The sequence below is a fragment of the Tamandua tetradactyla genome, chromosome 3, assembly GCF_023851605.1.
Source record: "Tamandua tetradactyla isolate mTamTet1 chromosome 3, mTamTet1.pri, whole genome shotgun sequence".
Classification (NCBI taxonomy): domain Eukaryota; kingdom Metazoa; phylum Chordata; class Mammalia; order Pilosa; family Myrmecophagidae; genus Tamandua; species Tamandua tetradactyla.
Genome location: NC_135329.1, coordinates 171,933,730 through 171,954,604, shown reverse-complemented (window position 1 = coordinate 171,954,604; position 20,875 = coordinate 171,933,730). Strand labels below are relative to the sequence as shown.

The window sequence follows — 20,875 nt, the reverse complement described above, 5'->3', positions numbered from 1 at the left end:
AGAGGCACAACGCCTAGTTGGTCTTTTTGGATTTTGGCGACAACATATTCCTCATTTGGGTGTGCTACTCTGGCCCATTTATCGAGTGACCAGAAAAGCTGCTAATTTTGAGTGGGGACCTGAACAAGAGGAGGCTCTGCGACAGGTCCAGGCTGCTGTGCAAGCTGCTCTGCCACTTGGGCCATATGATCCAGCAGATCCAATGGTGCTGGAAGTGTCAGTGGCAAATAGAGATGCTGTCTGGAGCCTTTGGCAGGCCCCTATAGGAGAATCACAATGCAGACCCTTAGGATTTTGGAGCAAAGCCTTACCATCTGCTGCAGATAACTACTCTCCTTTTGAGAAACAGCTTTTGGCCTGCTATTGGGCCTTAGTAGAGACTGAACGCTTAACCATGGGCCGCCAAGTTACCATGAGACCTGAGTTGCCTATCATGAGTTGGGTGTTGTCTGACCCACCAAGCCATAAAGTTGGGCGTGCACAGCAGCACTCTGTTGTAAAGTGGAAATGGTATATACGAGATAGAGCCAGAGCAGGTCCTGAAGGCACAAGTAAGTTACATGAAGAAGTGGCACAAATGCCCATGGTTTCCACTCCTGCTGCCACATTACCTTCTCTTTCCCAGACCAGAGCTATGGCTTCTTGGGGTGTTCCTTACAGTGAATTGACTGAGGAAGAGAAAACTCGGGCCTGGTTTACAGATGGTTCAGCATGATATGCAGGTACCACCCAAAAGTGGACAGCTGCAGCATTACAACCCCTTTCTGGGGTGTCCTTGAAGGACAGTGGTGAGGGGAAATCCTCCCAGTGGGCAGAACTTCGAGCAGTGCACCTGGTTGTTCATTTTGCTTGGAAGGAAAACTGGCCAGAGGTGCGTTTGTATACTGACTCATGGGCTGTTGCTAATGGTTTGGCTGGATGGTCAGGGACTTGGAAAGACCATAATTGGAAAATTGGTGACAAAGAGGTCTGGGGAAGAAGTATGTGGATAGACCTTTCTGAGTGGGCTAAAAACCTGAAGATATTTGTGTCCCATGTGAATGCACACCAGAGGGTGACTTCAGCAGAGGAAGATTTTAATAATCAAGTGGATAAGATGACCCATTCTATGGATACCAGTCAGCCTCTTTCCTCAGCAACTCCTGTTATTGCCCAATGGGCTCATGAACAAAGTGGTCATGGTGGTAGGGATGGAGGTTATGCATGGGTTCAGCAACATGGACTTCCACTCACCAAGGCTGACCTGGCTACAGCCACTGCTGAGTGCCCAATCTGCCAGCAGCAGAGACCCACACTCAGCCCCCGATATGGCACCATTCCCCGAGGTGACCAGCCAGCTACATGTGGCAGGTTGATTACATTGGACCACTCCCTTCATGGAAGGGGCAGCGATTTGTTCTAACTGGAATAGACACATACTCTGGATATGGGTTTGCTTTCCCTGCACGCAATGCTTCTGCCAAAACTACTATCTGTGGGCTTACAGAATGCCTTATCCATCGTCATGGTATTCCACATAGCATTGCTTCGGATCAAGGAACACACTTCACAGCAAATGAAGTGCGGGAATGGGCACATGCTCATGGAATTCTCTGCTCTTACCATGTTCCCCATCATCCAGAAGCAGCTGGATTGATAGAACGGTAGAATGGCCTTTTGAAAATTCAATTACGGTGCCAACTAGGTGGCAAAAACTTGAAAGGCTGGGGTAATGTTCTCCAGGAAGCTGTGTATGCTCTGAATCAGCGTCCGCTGTATGGTGCTGTTTCTCCCATAGCCAGGATCCATGGGTCCAGGAACCAAGGGGTGGAAATGGGTGTGGTGCCACTCACTATTACTCCTAGTGATCCACTAGGAAAATTTTTGCTTCCTGTTCCTGCTACCCTGAGTTCTGCTGGTCTACAGGTTTTAGTTCCAAAACGGGGTGTGCTTTCTCCAGGAGAAACAACAGTGATACCACTGAACTGGAAGTTAAGATTGCCACCTGGCCACTTTGGGCTACTTATGCCTCTGGATCAACACACCAAGAAGGGGATTACATTATTGTCTGGGGTAATTGATCCTGACTATCAGAAGGAAGTAGGACTGCAACTACATAATGGAGGTAAAGAAGAGTTTTCTTGGAATATAGGAGATCCCCTGGGGCGTCTATTAGTACTACCATGCCCTGTGATTAAAATCAATGGAAAACTGCAACAACACAATCCAGGCAGGACCACTAATGGCTCTGAGACTTCAGGAATGAAGGTTTGGGTCACCCCACCAGGCAAAGAACCACGGCCAGCTGAAGTGCTTGCTGAGGGGAAAGGGAACATGGAATGGGTAGTGGAAGAAGGTAGTGATAAATATGAACTTCGACCACGTGATCAGTTACAGAAACGAGGACTGTAATGCTGTTTTGTTTGTGTTATACTATTTAAGTTGTAAGATATCAAGTTTAAGAATGAATGTTGCCCAAGGATTTGCACCCTATTCTGGAGAGATTTAATGTGTTTCCAGTTATATGCAGGACAGTTGAGTATTGTCAGGTAAAAGAAAAAATGTGTGCTTATTTGTTTTCATTTGGAAATTAAGTATGGTCTAAGGTGATATATATATATTGATATATATATATATATATATATATATATATATATATATATATGTGCCAAGTTGACAAGGGGTGGACTGTCATGGTTAGGGACAGGTGTCAACTTGGCCAAGTTGTGGTACCTGTTCATCTGATTGGGCAAGCGCTGGCCTGTCTGTTGCAATGAGGACATTCCATAGGATTAGGTCATGATCACGTCAGCTACATCCACAGCTGATTCCATTTGTAATCAGCCAAAGGGGAGTGTCTTCTGCAATTAGTGATGCTAAATCCAATCATGGGAAGCCTTTTAAGGAGGACTCAGAGGAGACAGGTCCCATTCCTGCTTTGGCTGGTGAGCCTCTCCTGTGGAGTTCATCCAGGCCATCCATTGGAGTCATCGGCTTCGCACCCTGCCCTGTGGATTTTGGACTCTGCATTCCTATGGTCACATGAGACACTTTCATAAATTTTATATTTGCAAGTGTTCCCTGTTGATTCTGTTTCTCTAGAGAACCCTAACTAATACAGAGGAATTGACAGAGCCTGTGACTGGCCGGATATGAAGGGGCAGACAGAATGAGCAATACAGGATGACACCCCAGTTCTGAGCCTGAGCAAAGGGGAGGATAAGGATACCTCTCACAGAAGGAGGGGCACCCCAAAGGGAATTAGTGTGTGGTAAATGAGAAGTTCCACTACAGACATTTGTATTTGAGGTGACAGGAGAACATCCTGATAGAGACAGTTACAGAGGCATGGTTGGAGTGATTTTAAAGGTAACTTGAAATAGATGGAGTCTTTAAAGGAGAAAATGTGGGTGGAACATAAATGTCTAGGGCTGAGTCTTCACTGCATAGTCACATTGAGGACAACTCAAGAAAAAAGAGAGTGAATGAAGACAAGTAGGACTATGTAGAATTAGACACAAGGAAGGGGAAGGTTTCAAAACGTGAGACATGGTCAGTAATTTTAAATTCTAGGAAACTTTTGAGAGGATTGAAGATGCAGCCCTGGAGAGAATGCATTAGAAAAATCAATATGAGATGAATAAAGGATCAGGAATGAGGGTCAAAAGAGAAAAACAAAAAAGCAAGGTAGATAGAAATGAGAATTCAGCCTAACTTTCAGTGACTAACTATATTAAGCCAAAAGTTCTTCAGCATTTCCCCAAGCACTCAAAGCATTGTCAAAGAGAAAGTGCTGCATTAAAAGAAATTAGTAATAAAAACTACTGAACTTACCCCAGATATCAATGTATTCCCTGTCATGGTGCTCAGCCCATCTTCCTACCAAGTGAAAAAGCTATAGAAGGAGTTCCACTGTGTTTGAAGTGGTGAGATATTTTGGTTGATAAAAATAATAAAAACTAAACAAATTCAGACTATTTGTGGGAAAGATTCCATTCTGAACTCAGGGAGGAAGGAATCTCTGATAATGGTATAATGTTGACCCATTTTAAAAAAATGTTGATGATGGGAGACAAAATATATACATTCCTATCAACCGTTTCATTACATTGTTTTTTCTCTATGTGCTTCATATATATAGATGGACATTTACTCATTTTTTGAATGAATTTGACTAAGTAGATTTGAGTGAACCTACTGTGCTAAGAACTAGAATAAAAGATAAATAAAACCTAGTCCCTGCCCTCTATGAACTATCTTCCTAGTGAGCATCTTAGTGAGGAGAATGGAAAAAATAATGTGTACATTGTATACTGTGATATAGGCTATGATAGAGATTTGATGAGCATTATTGAAGCACAAAGAAGACCACCTAATTCTGATCGGTGGGATCCAGAAAGACTTTTTTAGAAGAAATGCTACCTCACCTGAGATCTAAAAAATGAGTTGGACAAATGGTTGCGTCCAGAATATATAAAATACAACTACAAATCAATAGGAAAAATCAAACTACCTCATAGAAAAATGGGCAAAAACTTAACAGGTAGCTCACAAAATTGGAAATCCAAATGGCCAAATAAACTTATGAAACTGCACTCAACCTTATTAGTCATGGAAATGCAAATTAAAACCACGATGAGATGCCACTATAAATGATCCAAAATGGCTAAAATTTTAAAAGATTGACTATACCAGGTGTTAGTAAATTGGTACAACCTTTTAAAAATTTTTCATTTGGCATTATCTTGTTAGCTAAAGATATACTCAAAAGAAACATACAAGAATGTTCATAGAAGCATTATTGGTAATAGCCAGAAAGTGTTAACCCCAAATCCTAGAGTGGAAGAATGGAAAATAAACTGTGGTGTATTCACACAACAAAACACAATACTGCAGGTAAACAAATTGTTCTGAAAAGGCCAGGCAGTAAGTATTTTAGGTTTTGCGGCCATATGGTTTTTGTCACAACTACTCAACTCTGCCATTGTAGCACAAAAGCAACCATAGACAATACATACATATGTAATAGAACCAGCCACAGGCTGTAGTTTACTGATCCCTACTATCATGCAGTAAAAATAAATGATATACAACGACACAAGCTCACAAGCATAATATTGAATCAATGAAGACAGACACGAGTACATACTGTATGACTCCATTTATATAAAGTTCTAAAATTGACAAAACTAAACTTCATTTATATAAAGTTCTAAAATTGACAAAACTAAACATTTATATAAAGTTCTAAAATTGACAAAACTAAACTTTAGTGAAGAAAGATACATTCTTGGTTAATAAATAAAAAGACTAGCAAAGAGATGATTATCAAAGAAGTGAAGAAAGTGGTTAAAGAGGGATTGTGATTGTAAAGGACCAAATGGAGAGCATCTGTAGTGCAGGCTGTTTTCACATTTTTGATCTGTGGATGGTAGATACCCAAGTATTGGCAGTTTTAGGTATGTTCGGTGTATTGTTTGTATTACATTTCTCAAAAAAAAAAAAAAAAAAAATCAAACCTCCAGAAAGACTGAACAGAAAGTAGGAGAAAGTCAGACAAGGCTGAAAAAATCTACAAAGACTCAGAAGTGAGAAAAAAATCTTAATGTCTGTTCTGAGAACTGTGAATTAAACAGAATGGGTGGGCAGGCCACAGTGGTTCAGCAGGCAAGAATGCTTGCCTGCCATGCTAGAGGACCCGGGTTCGATTCCTGGTGCCTGCCCACGTAAAAAAAAAAAAAAAAACAGAATGGGTAGAGTGTATCATATGAGGGAGGTAGTAAAACATGAGGCTGGAAGAGTTTGAAATGGTTGTAATTGGATCTTTGTATGTCTGTGAATAAAAATTAATACCAGGTGTTGGTAAATTGGTACAACCATTTAAAAATTTTTCATTTGGAATTATCTTCTTAGCTGAAGATATACTCAAAAAGAAATGTGTGCACATGTGCACCGACAAGGCACATACAAGAATGTTCATAGAAGTATTATCGGTAATGGCCAGATTATAGTTCAGTAGGATGTTACTATACTTAAAAACTGCAGTTATATTACTTCAATTAAATATATTAATTAATGGATGGCTCCAAAGATGGCTGCCAGAAAGAGGCAGCTATTTTTTGGAAACACAAAAAATAATTAATGTTCCAAGTGTTATTTATATAGTAGTTTATGCTTCTCAGTGATTTTAAACATTTTTATAACTAAAGATACTCCTTTTAATGTTCATACATTAAATTGCTTAAACTATCTATTATAGTTTTAACCCAGCTCATGTCCAGATTTTAACAAATTCTGAATTAACACATTCCAAAGCAACGGAGTTTTACTTTATTGTAGGCACTATGTTGTAGTAGTTCTGGAGAGTCTGTCTAAATTCAATCCCAGCCCCACCACTTACTCATAATTTAGGCAAATTACCTAATCTCTCCCTGAGTCTCATTGGAAACTTTATAGGTTTTTGTAAGGATTAATTAAGATTAGGCATGTAAACACTTCCCATAGTGCCTGGCACAAAATATGCACTTGGTATATGTTACTTATTATTTTTTACTGTAATTGCTAGATATAATGTGGAGATTGACCATCTGTACCCCTTTAAAAATACTACTGTAAAATTAATTCACATTTCACATTCATATTCATATTATGTTTTACAAATATTTCAAAAATACATACCAATCTTTCAGAGGTAAATTGGTGGAAAGAACATATGTATGCCTTGGAATATTTTCATAAAATTACATCATCAGAGCAAAGTTTTGGCATTGACTTTCTATTTTTTAACTTTGGTCTTTGTCTTTGAAGCTTTTAAGCAAAGGAGCATTAAAACGTCTATTGATTTATTTTAGAAATGGTAAGAATAATTAAAAGAATGTTGTTTAACCTTCAGCATGTTTTCAATTTTAATAATAAAAATCCACTTCGCATTTGTATAGTTTTCAAAGCAATTGTGAAATGCTTTCTTTCACCAGTTCCTGCAATAGCCTGGTGAGGTAAATCTTGTAGCAAATCTTGTAGCATCAGTGTTAATAGTAACCAACCGCACCCATTTATGCTGTAAACAACACCATTTTGTTCCTTCTCCTGAAGAATTGAGAAAAAACTGCTGGTGATTGGGAAGCTAAGAAGAGCAAGATGACTTGCAGATGGTGCTAACTGCCCATACTATTCAAACCACCACCACCTCCCCATTAATTTCCAGTGTTTCAAAAGAAGTAGATTTCTGATATTAATATCCCAGCATAAGGACGTCATGTCAAAGGCTTGGCCTTAAACACTAATATAATTGTTGACTCTGATGAGGACTGATGAAAATTCCTCACTCTGTATGGACAGCTTTTACCCTTTTCACACTTCTAAACTGAATCAGGATTAGACACCCAACAAGTCCAGGCAGGCTTCAATCTCATTTCAGCATAGTTTAAAACATTATTGAGAAGCAAGAGAATTATATGAAAGGTAGTTCTCAACAAGTTTGCCAGATTTGTTTTTCCTCTTCTGGCTCCAGTTTTACCTTTCTTGAATAGTGATGGCATATTTAATGCAAGCCGCAATGTAGGATGAGAAGCACAACTTGTTAATCGAGTAAATACCAGTCCTCCATCACCACCAACCTCCTGTCCCCACTAATAAGGAAGAATCAAATCACTTTTTCTGTGTACTAGGAGGTCAAACACAGTCTAAAATGGTCCTGTTGGCCTGGCCCAGACCTGGGCAGTCTGTGGTTTGAAGAATGCCTAGGGTGGTCCAGAGCAGAATCCACAAACCAATGAGGCACTGGTCATTTTCAGCCTTCAGACAGGTCTCTCTTGGTGTGTACAATGTGTCAAAATACTTGAATTGTCACTTTAAAAAATTGGGAAATATTACATAAGAATATGGATTTGGGGTTTTTCTTTAAAAATCAGAAGATCCAAAAATGCTTGGTCCACATTCCTACATGGTAGCACTGGGCTGGGGCTGCTGCACTCTTTGGACTGGGCTTTGAGCATTCTCCAAGTCCCATAGTCTCCTCCAGCAAATTATCTTTCTTTGCTTTATCAGCCTGGTATCTATGAACATTTGAGTCAGGGACTTAATGTCATAGATGGGTATGAGTTTGGGACTCCTGATCTAAAATGTGTTAGGGACCTCAGGTCTAAGATTCTACAGGTAGGGAACCAGGCCAAGTTTGGGGACTAGCTCCAAATCTCTACAATGACGTTCTTCTTGGAGATTTTTTAAACAAACAATAACTTACCTTGAAGAACCAACTGATCTGCAACCATGTACTCAAAGCTGGACTGCCAATAAATGGGCTACATGACTGATGTATAATTTGTGTTGACTTTGTGCCAGGCCAAGTTCATATTTTACAGTTGCTATCAAAACACTTTATGAAGAGAATACTTTCATTCATCCCTGTTTCACAAACAAGGAAACTGAGGCTTGGAGAAGTGAAGTAACATTTCAGATCACATACCTAGTGTCAGGTCACTTGCATAGCACTTACTCAGTTTCAGATGCTTTCTAACAGTAACTCATTTAATCCTCCTAACAACCCTATAATGTGGAGTCTATTATTATTCTCATTTAATAGAAGAGGAAACTGAAGGATGGGGAAACCAAGTAGCATGTCAACTACTTGGCAGGGCTGGGTTTTGGATCAACAGTCTGGACCTAGAGTCTGCTCTAAAGTGCTGTTCCACGATGAAAAATTTTTCTGGTAGCACCCAAGAATGAGGGGTTCCTCAGAAACACATTTTCTCTTCTTGAGAGACCAGGGTTTGATTCCCAGTCCAGGCACGAAAACAAAAAAAGAAAGAAACACATTCTATATCTGAACAGAGAGACCTCTTTAAGCACCAATTTTGTTCTAGACAGCTATCTTCTTGGTGATTTATTTTACATCTCTGCCTTATAAAACCAGGTTCTGAAACAATACAATGGGAGATTATTTCATTATGATTAGCAATTTGGGTTAATGAAGTGTGTAAAGCTGTTTTTATTTAAGTAGTCACAGACTGTGACTTTTAATATTTCTTTTATCTAGTTTTATAATTCACCTTATTTCCTCTGGTGTCATCTGTCCTGGTTATTGTCTTTTGTCCTTGCTACTTTTAACCCAGTGCTTCTCCAAATTTCCTCCAGATGACTTGGCATTACACTATAAGATTCTTTTAGCTTGTACACAGACACAGAATTAAATAACTTTGAATCTCCTGAACAGAAAGATGTTTCCTTTTTGATTTCTTGTATGTCTTCCAATCAGTTTGGAGTTAACATGTCTTTAACAGCTCTCTAACTGGCTAATTTTCCTTTTCAACAAATGGAGAAAAGACCTGAGACTCAACATCTTTGGCAGATAACAGTATATGGCTAGAATTTAACAATTGTTTCATTTTCATTGTATTTATTTGTAAGACAGTTTCTATTTATGGTAAGTGATTCTGCTTTTATGGTTATGGTAGTGATATAAGTTCTTTTAAAAAATCATTTAAGTTTAAAATGAAATTTTTTTAAAATGGAAGGATGTAGAAGTACAGGTGGTACTCAGATATGACAAAAAATATGAAGAATACTCAAATAAATAAAGTTTGGGAAACAACACTCCATCCCAATATGCACTGAGTTGAGAGGGGAGCTGAAGATGGCTCTTGGCCTCACTTATGGAAAAAGTACAAGGGCTTTGTGAGAACTGATTTTTTTTTTTTTTTTTTTTTTTAAGATGAGGGGTGTTTTGAGTCCTACGTTCTCGAGGTTGCTGGCAGTCTGGGCTCCAGTGAAGTGGGACAAAAATCTTTTTCACCTCTTATTATTGCCATTTTTTTCTACCACACATATATTTTTAAAACCAAACTCTGCAGTTTGGGAGAGCACTCCTCTATATACCTGATCCTTGCATCCCTTTGTCAGTGTTATACCTGCCAGCCTCTTCTCTGTGACAGCCCTTCAAATACACCCAGATGGCCATTGTTTCCCTTACTTACAATTTCACACAGGGTTTCCAAACCCCTCACTATCTTGAGCACTTTCTTTTGAATGTCAGCTTGTTATTGGCTTTTTCTAATTTGACCCTTAAATTGAATCCAATTGGCTTATTTGCTCAATGCATATTAATTGAGCATCTATGTGCTAAATTAAGCAATTATTATAGCTTATAATTGACTTGTGGTGAGCTAAAATTCCCAAGGTTCTTTTACTCCCCACTCCCTCACCTAAACGAGCATATATTAAAAGAGATTTCTCTCAATCTGTGTTTTGAACTCAAGGGAAGAACTTTGAATTTGTCTCTGTGACATTTTGTTGCTGTTTTTTTAAGTTTGGGCCCTGTGTACCAAACCAAAGGCTCTTCAAATCCTCATTCTCTTAGCCAACGTACTAGCAACACCTCTTTGCTATATCATTTACCATTATTTATTGACTCTAAGATAACACTGATTATGAAAAACACCAGTACTTTATATACCACTAAGGGGGAAAAAAGCTACCAATAAAACTATGGCATTATTTATCACTTAACAATTTTATATTTTACATAGTAAAAGCTCTCAGACAATTTTTTTTTTTTTTTTTTTTTGGCATGGGCGGGCTCTGGAAATTGAACCTGGGTCTCCGGCATGGCAGGCGGGAATTCTGTCACTGAACCACCGTCACACCTCCCTCAAACTATTTTAAACATAGGGTGTTTTTTTTTTTTCTTAGATCTCTCTTGTACATACGTTAAAAAGGAAAATTTAAGTGAAATGTTAATTAAGATATCCCTACGATGTCTTCAAACTCAGAACCCAATTCCTGAATTACTTTCAGACTCAGAGTCATCATGCCCCATTTTTCACTTAATATTCTCCTCTGGACTGTCAAGAATGTTGGCAGTTCAGCATATTTTAAAAGATGTAGGGCTTTTCTTCCAAGTAGTTGACACCCATTCTGCAAATTTGAGACTGAGTCTTTCATGATGTTGCCAGAGGTTAGAATGGAAAGTTTTCAGGCCACAACCAGGACTCATATTCCTTCCCTGAGTAAGCCTTGAACAGTTTGTTGACTCAAACCCCTAGACTTTCAGTTATTCAGTCATATCACATGGAAAAGCAATCAACTTCACACATGTAAGGTTAACCACATCATAGTAACCATCCAGGCCTACAGTGATTGTTAAAATTTCCAAGCCAAGGCCATCCCTTATTATTCTTGTGTTGAATTTTACAGTTTACAAAGACACACTTTCAAAAAATGCACTCATTTTTGTAAAATATCCATTACAATTTTTGTACTTTTGTGTTCTACTTTTGCAAGTAAATAACCTTTAGAATTTCTTACACTGCCCCTAATTTTTAAGTTTTCATTTTGCGAACTAGCTTGCTAGGTAATCAAGTAAAACCACTAGGAAAGTATCGAACTCTTTTACTTTTCTTGCATCATTTTTGAGAAAGAAAGTATATCATACCCTTTTAAACCAATAAACAAAATGCCATTGTACTTAAATCTTTGACATGTAATCTTTAATTTAATGTGAAGATAATATTAAAAACTAAAACTATAGAAGAATATTATTAACTGCTGAACAAGTGGTGAAATACAAAATAATTGGAATTATTTTTTTAAACATTCTGTATATAGTAACATCCTAAGTGCCTCTCTGAGATCATTCCTTAAGTACCTTTATTGTGCAAGCTCCTGTACTCTGCTCTCTGGGAGGAAATAACATAGAACAAGCAGAGCAGTCAGCTGCCTAAATTGCTTTGATCTAATTCAAGGCCCTAGAAGAATGAAACTTTTCCCAACCATGCATTCTTCATTTCGGGGGTTCCCTTCCAGCAGTGAGGCCAGAGTCAACTAAAGAAGACAGTATATGACTAGCTATACACTGCAACCAAAAGTCAGCTAGAAAAGCAAGGCCAGCAACATCCAGAAGTTCTCCCAAGCCCACAAAGTTGAGTGAATCCTTTAAAATAGAAGCCACACTATTCCCTTCATTTTAGCATTCTTTGTGGCAGAATCCTCTCCTAAATTTCTCTCCAGACTTGGCCCGAAGATGGAACTAATTAAACCCCATGTAGCTCCACCTCTTGTTACTGTTTGCTTGCAGTGTGCTTTTTGTCATTGTAACCTCATTAACATAAGGAAGGGCCTTAAGCTAGAGTCATCTGAAATGAATATGGACTTTCCCTCCTCAGGTTCTCAACTAGGTTCTTGACCACCCTCACTTTATGAGCAAAAGAATCAAAAAACAACTCCACGGCACTGCCTGTGTTCTTTCCCTTGTTTGTCTGTCTCCTTCAAGGCCTAGATAACTGTACATTTGTTCCTGAATTTACTAACCTTTTTTTTATTTCTACTAACAAAACTTGATGATTTTTCCTACTTCTATGCAATCATTTTACCTCTTAATTCCCCTATAAGAACAATATTTCCAATTTAACATAATGAACTAATGAACATGATAGGCACAGAAAGATATGTCCCTTGTCCTTATGGAATTATCAGTCTAACAGCAGAGACAGATGTATGAACAAATAAGTATAATACAGTCTGATACAGACACTAGTAGAAGTCTACACAGCACAGAGGAAAGAATGATTAAGTCAGGCCGGAAGAAGCAGGGAAGGAAATGAAGGCCCGGTGGAAGTGTGTGACAGGTTCAAGAATGCCAAGTACTGGCAAGACGGCCACAAGGGAAGATGACACGAGTAGGGCATAGGCCAGACCATGAAGATTGTTTGTATCATGTTAAAGCACTTCTACTCTCTACAGTATGCAATGAAGACCATTAAAGAACAGCAATTTTCTTTAAAATTTTGTAGATTTAGCATACAGTTCTAAAAATAAATCTGGTTATGTTTCACTCCTTACTCTTAAGAGTTTATTCCATTTTATTTTTATAGTCCTTCACTTCCTTTGTTTATAAATCAAAGCTAGTAGTTGAAATACTAAAAAGAGTAAAACCATATGAACCGCTGAGTAGATTGCCACAAGCTCCAGGCAAGACTGGCCCGTTGATAATGAAGCCCAGCTGGTTCCTCAAAGTCCATGATCATTCTGTGTATTTTCATTCCTATTCATAATGATGAAGAAAATATATTGTAAATAGAATATTAGGTCAAACCCAAAAGAGGATAAAAATTGGAGGAAATGAATTCATCCTGGTTTATGCAACTTTTCTGTTGAGTGATTTATTTTAGTTTGAGAAGTTGGCATAAATACCCACTGACGGTGGATTTCTGTTCTGTTGCATGGATGTTAATGTAAGGGGAGGAGGGGATTTCCTCTGACACTTCTTCTTTGTCTGCTTCTTAACCTCTTTCCTGTGTTCAGTCAATCAGCATTAGTTCTTCGCTGGATGCTATTGACCACACAGCAAGAAGGCTAACAGCCAACACTACCCATACCTGGAAATAATTTCACATATTTTGTTACTCAAGAGATAATGAAATTGCAGATCTATTTCTAGATATTCATTCTTAAATGTTTTCCCGAAAATGGGAAATAATGTTACAGAAAACAAAGTTGTTTTTCTTAATTATTACTGCTGGCACATGAAGAGCATTTTCCCAAACAACACATCCTTTTCTTTTTATTATTCTAAAGATTGTGCAGATCATACTATTCTATGGGTTTGTCCTGCTTTAGGGGATGGTTCAATTACATATTGGTTTTGATTTTACATTTTCCTATACATTTAGAATTTTTACTCATTGAAAAAAACTTTGGATACCTTTACTTTTTCAACTCCTTTACTTAAGCATTTATATAAAATACCATAAGAAATCACAATTTTAGCTCCCTTGAGAAATTTAAAACATGATGATTTTGAAGTTTAATTAGAATAAGGGAGCACTTGACAATTCCTGCTTAATAAATATCATTTCTCCCATTTTTAATTTTAGATTGCTATGAATTGTATTCTTAAACAATTGTACATGTCCTTCTCTTATCAGAATTAAAGAAGCTATTGGGTCTTCAGGTTAATATTCCTTCTCTTATGTTGTCTTCAGTATTAATTAATGGAAATATAGTCACATAAATGAAATTCTATAAAAAAGCTGCCTCAGTTGAAAAAAAAGACATATAAATCATAATTCTGCTTTAAGACATATTAATGATAATATATTTACCAGTTTATAAGGTCAGTTTTGCTTTTCTTCTGAAATTAAGTACAAAACACATGACATGTTATTGTAATTTTATTTGACACCAAACCATGTGGAATTTCCTGATCATGAGTATTATCAAATAGAAGAATTGTATAACCCAGATTTCTGAATCAACACATTTCTCTTTGATTTTGATATTTCAGCTTCATCAAACCCAGAAGTCATCAAGATAAATTCAATTTTGGATATAGCAACAAAAGTGGAAGACTATTATCTTAAAGGGTATATTGTTGGGGCTATTCATCCTGTTATACAAGCTGTGGGGCAGCAAAAACACCTACCAGCAAGTTACCTATACAGGGTTGTGTTGTCACGCTTGAAATTAAAGTAAGCATGGTATTTATTGCAATAGAAATAACAATATTGTTAAAATATTGGTTAAAAGAAAAGAAAGTTTTGAACAAAGTGATGGAAATGAAATAAAAGATAATTAGGGGTTTGGGTTTAGGCACATTTTCTTGTGTTGAACCTGAATTGAGGGGAAGAAAGTTAAACCTCCTCCCTTAAACTCCTGATTAATTTTAGCTCCTTGCAGACAAATAGGTGAGAATGGGGGTGGACAAGGGGAAAGAAAATTTAGACTTAAGAAGCGCTTGTTTGAAAAAAAAAAGAGGAAGAAGAAGTGCTTGTAAACTCCTGTAGCAACCCTAGCAGATGTGGGAATAAGCTGTTCCATAAGTACTATGAAGTCCACTTTTACTAAACTTTTTGAACTGTCCTGTATTGTTTTATTTAATGGTGGCATCAGAAGCTATCACTATATTCTAAAACTATAGCAGGAAAGACCTACCATGTCAGGTTTTTACAAATTAGGTAGATCTCTTGTCTACTTTCTCCCTCAAAATAGGATTCAAACACCAGCCATTTTATTTTACTTTTAAAATAACCACTTTTCCAAACACTACTGAAACCATTTTGCCAGACTAACTTCTAAGTCTGATAGTGTTCATGGTAAGATACTGATGCTCCTTCCAATGAAAAATGAAAACAGCCAGACCAATGTCCTAGATTAACTCGATTAAAAATTTTTTACACAACTCTTTATACCAAAACCATCTCAAAGACCAAGGTAAAAACTGTGTTTTCTCTTTAGAGTGATGGCTCAACAATCAATCACTTTAACTATGAAAGAGCTAAGCGAGAAGGAAAATGGCAATAAGAGGAAGGGAGGAAATAGGAGTAAAAGGAAGGGCCTTAAAAAACTTCACATGAGCTTTTAAGGCACAATGTCTGCTAATAAGTAACTGCCTACTTAAACGTGTCTGGAAGGGTATGTACAGACTTCAAACACATATGTGAGCCTCATCAGGTATTTACTAGTTCACATTACCAAACCAAAAGACATTTTTACACAGTAGTGATGCATGTGTCCTAATTATAGACTCTATCAACCACATATAAGTGATCTTTTCTGATTTTAGCATTACTTCAAAAAGACTTAGCAATGCACTGACAAGGCTAAGAAGCAAGAAAAAATCAGAAAAGAAGAAAAAGGAAAAAGATGAGGCAACATTTAAAATAAAATTTTTACTTGGACTTTTGTGCAATAATGAAGTATACTACTGATCTAAAATCATTTCTCAAAACTCTTATTAAACAGTAGACAAGAAATTTTCTTTCCATTTCAAACTAAAAAATTAAATTAAGAGTTTAAATTAAACAAATATAAATTAATAGACATTAGTGCGTTTCTCTGATTTTTTTTTTATAAGACAGCCATCTAGGCTTGAAATAACAAAAAAATGCTGGCCTTAACCTTATTTGTGAGTTGCTTTCGCATTTTTGTGTGAGCATGTTAGCTGTAAGTCAACAACTGACCTCCAACCATGCACATATTCTCTCCTTGACAGCCCAAAGCATCCAGCAGTACTCGGTGAACAAAGACGCCCTAGGCTTGTGATTGAAGAATGTACCCTAACTTATGAGATGCCAACAAATGACATACCAAAAGAGCTTATAGAAAAGGTACTACTACAAATGTATACATTTTTTCTTGGTATATTGAAAAATGTTTGTTATTTCTTCTTCATCAATTTTCTTTCTTTCTTTAAAAAGAAAAGGGAAATGCTGTGACTGATTCTATCAGAATTCGAAACCTATTTAAGCCCCTCATAACAAACTGTACAGAATTAAATAAAGAAATACAGAATTTCTAACGGATGCTAGAAATATATTTAAACACATATTTGAATTTAATAACAAACCTGATAAAATGGGTAACAACCATTAGTTAATAAATGCTCTTGGGAAAATGGACAATTGGTCTCATTTCAGATGAGAGTCATTTTTCTTAAGTATAAATGTTCTGAAAGAAATGGAAAAGTATACATATTCAATTATGAATAGCTTGAAGAGTTTGAGTACATAAGTATAACATACATATCGCTTCTCAGCCTTTTGACTAAGATCAAGTATAACATACACTTGAAAACTAAGTTAAAAAGAAAAAGATTCAGGAGAAAGGTATCAGCAAGAAGTGTGTCCTATGGGAACTTAATTTTCAGAATATGTAGGGAATGTGTACAGATCTATGAAGGTGATGTCCAGTCTTCCATGGACAGTAAATAAAAAGGAAGAATGAATAATAAATTTTGGCAACAGGCTAAACTTAGCTAATGATTTTTAATGCAAATAAAGCAACTGTGAATTAACACCTTACTGCTATAAAACTGGAAAATTAAATAAAAATTAGAATACCCAATGTTGGCAAAGCCTTAAGAAAAGTTAACATTCATATATTGCAATGTGAATTATAATAAAGTAGAACGGTGTTTCTGAATATAAGCTTGGTATTAAGAATCATAAATCCAGTTTTACTTTTTGAACCACAAATATTCTTTTTTTTTTGAGAAGTTGTAGGTTTACAGAAAAATCATTCATAAAGCACGAAATTCCCATATTCTTATTATTAATACCTTGCTTTACTGTGGTACATTTGCTATAATCCATGAAAGAGCGTTTTTACTAATCTCCTCTTATTTTCTTAAGAAAATAATTGAAAACAGAAAAAATCATTTTTATTTTGGCAATATTTATATGAAATATAATTAGCCATTTTAACCATTTTTAAGTGTACATTTCAGTTGCATTAATTACATTTACAATGTGGTACTATCATCATCATAATTACTAAAACTTTTTCATTACCCCAAACCAAAACTCTGTACCCATTAAGCAATAATTTCCCATCCCTCCTCCTGCCCCCCAGCCCCAACCTGGCCCCTGGTAACCTCTAATTTAATTTGTCTTCATGAATTTGCTTTTTCTAGACATTTCATGCTAATGGAATTATGTAATATTTGTCCTTATGTGTCTGGCTTATTTCACTTAGTATATTGTTTTCAAGGTTCATCTATGTCATTGCATATATCATTACTGCGTTCCTTTTGATGGCTGAATGATATTCCATGCTATAGATATGCAACATTTTGTTAATCCATTCATCTGTTTATGGACATTTGGGTTACTTTCACCTTTTGGTTATTGTGAATAATGCTACTATGAACATTAGTGTACAAGTATCTGTTTGAGTCCCTTTTTGCAATTCCTTTGCGTATATATACCTAGCTGTAGAATTGCCATGGTAAGTCTGTTTTTAACTTGAGGAAAAACATAATTTTTATATAAAGATATTTTAATTAACAGTGAATAACAGGTCATCTTCCCCACAACTGAAATTCTGCTAAGAAGACCATAATCTATTGGTACAATGGAATACTTCATGGGCATTAAACATGACAACTATATAGACTATGCCAACATAGAAAAGTCTACACAAATCACTTAATTGAAAGTTAAATGAAAAATTGTATGTTTTGATTAAAGCCAAGACATAAATTGTATTTCATAAGTATTCTAAATTGATGAGATTTTATGGCCGAACCTTTTTGGTTGCATTGATATATTTGTGAGGTTTAGCATTTATTTAAATGTGTACGGCCGGCCAAAATCCTAAGGTGTTTTAAGTATGAAAGTGTGAAACTTTTTCACTGTTTCTGATGTTGTTCTCAAGCTTTAAATGACCATGTGTAGAAGATTATCTGTGGCTTGAGTATAACCAGTTATAGCTGCTAATGATTTTTTCTATTTAGATATAAATCACCATTCAATGAGGTATTTCAGGAACAGTCTTTGAGACTAGATTTTTATAAACAAGGTACACATACTATTTACTACCACTGTTCCTGGAGATTAATTTTTTTTTCTGGGAATAATCCACTCCAGAAAAGTTTGAAAACAAAAATGTTACTACTAATTTAATCTTAATAGATCATCATCAGAGCCCTTGTTTTGCTTTTGACTTCCTGGACACAGTTAAAGATCTTTTTAAACAGGAAAGTACTGTTATTTCAGCAATTAGAGTAATGGAGTTATTTCATGAAAAGAAAAGCTCCAGGAAACATAGCACATGAAATATTTGAACACTGCTCTGTGTATGAACAAAAGTAATAGATGAATGCCAAATATTATTTCTGAACAGTTGCCTTATACAAAGAGTTGGTTGTTGAACATCTAGATTCTAAGCCAAGTTTTAACATTATACCAATGTTCATTCAATGTTTAAAATTAAGTTTACAAGTGTTTTCCTTAAAATTTTAAAATGAAAATAACTTTAAAAATACCATTCTTCAAACTTAAAAAAATGGAAGATGTGAATACTGTATTGGTTACCAGACCTTTCCAGATAAAACCTTCTGCACTTTTTTACCCAAATCAACTAATAAGACATATAGATGCAAACTCAGGTTTTCACCCCCAGTTAGTAATTTCCATGGTATTAAAATTAGCAAAGTGATGTTGATAATTATCAGACACAAATAAGGCACCAAGTGAAGGCTCCAGGAATACAGCGCATTTTTCATTTGTCTCCTGAATCAGTAATTCCTATGATAATTGCAAGTAGGAAAATAGATGCTGATAAAAATCAGCCACAAATAAGGCACCTAGAGAAGAGTCCTGGAGGAAAAAGTCACAAGCTTTCAGTTTTCACTCTTGATTAGTAATTTCTGTGTTATTAGGATTAGCAATGTAATGCTAATAAAATTAGCCACAGAAAAGGCACCAAGTGAAGAGTCCAGGCACAGCAGAACTCCCAGTTTTCACCCTCCATTAGTAATTCCCATAGTAATAGAATTAAGAAAGTGATGCTGATAAAGATCAGCCGCGTCTAAAGCCTAGAGAAGAGCCCAGGAGGATCAAGATGCCAGTGGTCACCCTTGATTAGTAATTCCTAGTGTTATTAGAATTAGAAACTATTCACCCCAAACTTCAGTTCAGATTGTTTGAGAGGATAGGACCCTTCTCCACATTCTGGAGCTTCACTCTATGGGAAAAAAGATGTTGAAATATCCCTAGTCTACCAATAAAGAAACTGAGGATCAGCTTTAAATAACTTTCCTGTGACCACACAGGACCAATAAATGGTCGAGCTCAGATTGGAACGTACAAAGCCTTACTCTAAAACCTGTGCTCATATGCAAAAAGAGGAAGAGGTTTCACATATATTGGAGGTGTCCCCCAGGTCCTTCTGAGAAGGTCACCCTCCTCTGGGAGGGTAACTCTAAGGCCACAACAGTACACAGGGACTACACATTATGGAACTCTCAGGCCTGTGGACTAGGAACAAGGATGTGTTTGATGTAAGTAAAGTGGAGAAGAAAATGTACCTGTAGTACCTACAATTAAGGGTGTAGTGAATAAAGTTGCTGTGGGTCAGATGTAACCCGTAGAAGGCAATATATCCTGTCATATAAGAGGCTTCAAAGGCCAAAATAATAAATGCCAAGTACCCCATATTCTAAAATGAGATACTAGATAATCTTGCAAAGGAACTGGACCAAAACTGGTTCTGTCCTCACTAGCCCATTACTCAATTAAGAGATAAAAAAGAGTTGAAGTTACACAAAGAGAGAATTTTTCAAGCAAGCTGTCATCATGGTAGGCATTTTCTCTACCCTTCTGAGAGAGGGACGAAGATTGTTTTCCCCTTGCCTCAAGCCAAGTGCAAGAGGCTTCAGATAGTTTGCAGGCATCAAGGCTAGATCGGCATAAACTGATCACAAAAACAGTGAATGCTTTTAGTCTCCTAAAAAGATTCTCTAAGAAAATCCAGTAGTCCAAAGATCCCTGCTTGGAAGTTGGGATCCAAGTTAACACTGGAGATGAGACATTATTAAAATTCTCTCTGAAAACAACTAGGAGGCTACAAACCCAGAAAGAGCTGAAGGAAGTCATGTTTGTGACAGGTTCTACATGCACACTTAAAGCTCATAGAAGGATGGGATGAAGTGATATTGGCTGCTCTAGAGCTTCAGAAACTTCAAGGGTCAAGAGAGAGGATCCTTCATGTAAAAACCAAACACAGGTTGATTCTTTGCAACTACGCTGATCCCTGAGAATTCTGCTGCTATTCTAAATGGCATGTTGAAGCAGAAACATGGGCCAAGCTTCCCCGATGGGGGAGACTTCAACAAATCTTTGTTCTGGGTTGCCGATGATTGCTGGTGAATGCAGTTGAGGACACTTCCAACAACCAATCAGCAATTCCTTTATCTGAGTTAGTTTTAAAGAGGGGGTTTGATAGTTCTGGAAATCCCTAGTACTCATCAGATTGATGGAAAAAATAAAATATATATTGTTTAAAGAGAAAAAGGCTATAGAGAAAGCATTAATAAATTCACCTGTTTCAACCTGCAGAATGCCATGTTATTGTATCACCACTCTCTCCCTCTTTCATAGGACACCTGATATAAAAGAAAATC

General features: G+C 36.7%; 1 protein-coding gene across 2 annotated transcripts in view; it reads left to right on the top strand.

The window, feature by feature from the left end:
- RFTN2 (raftlin family member 2) overlaps positions 1-20,875 on the top strand; it is a 113,626-nt gene that overhangs the window by 23,798 nt on the left and 68,953 nt on the right. For both annotated transcript variants that reach the window (XM_077154572.1, XM_077154571.1), the window contains exons 3-4: positions 14,258-14,441; positions 15,965-16,079. In XM_077154572.1, the coding sequence (XP_077010687.1) occupies positions 14,258-14,441; positions 15,965-16,079 (299 nt within the window). The remainder of the gene's footprint in view (positions 1-14,257; positions 14,442-15,964; positions 16,080-20,875) is intronic.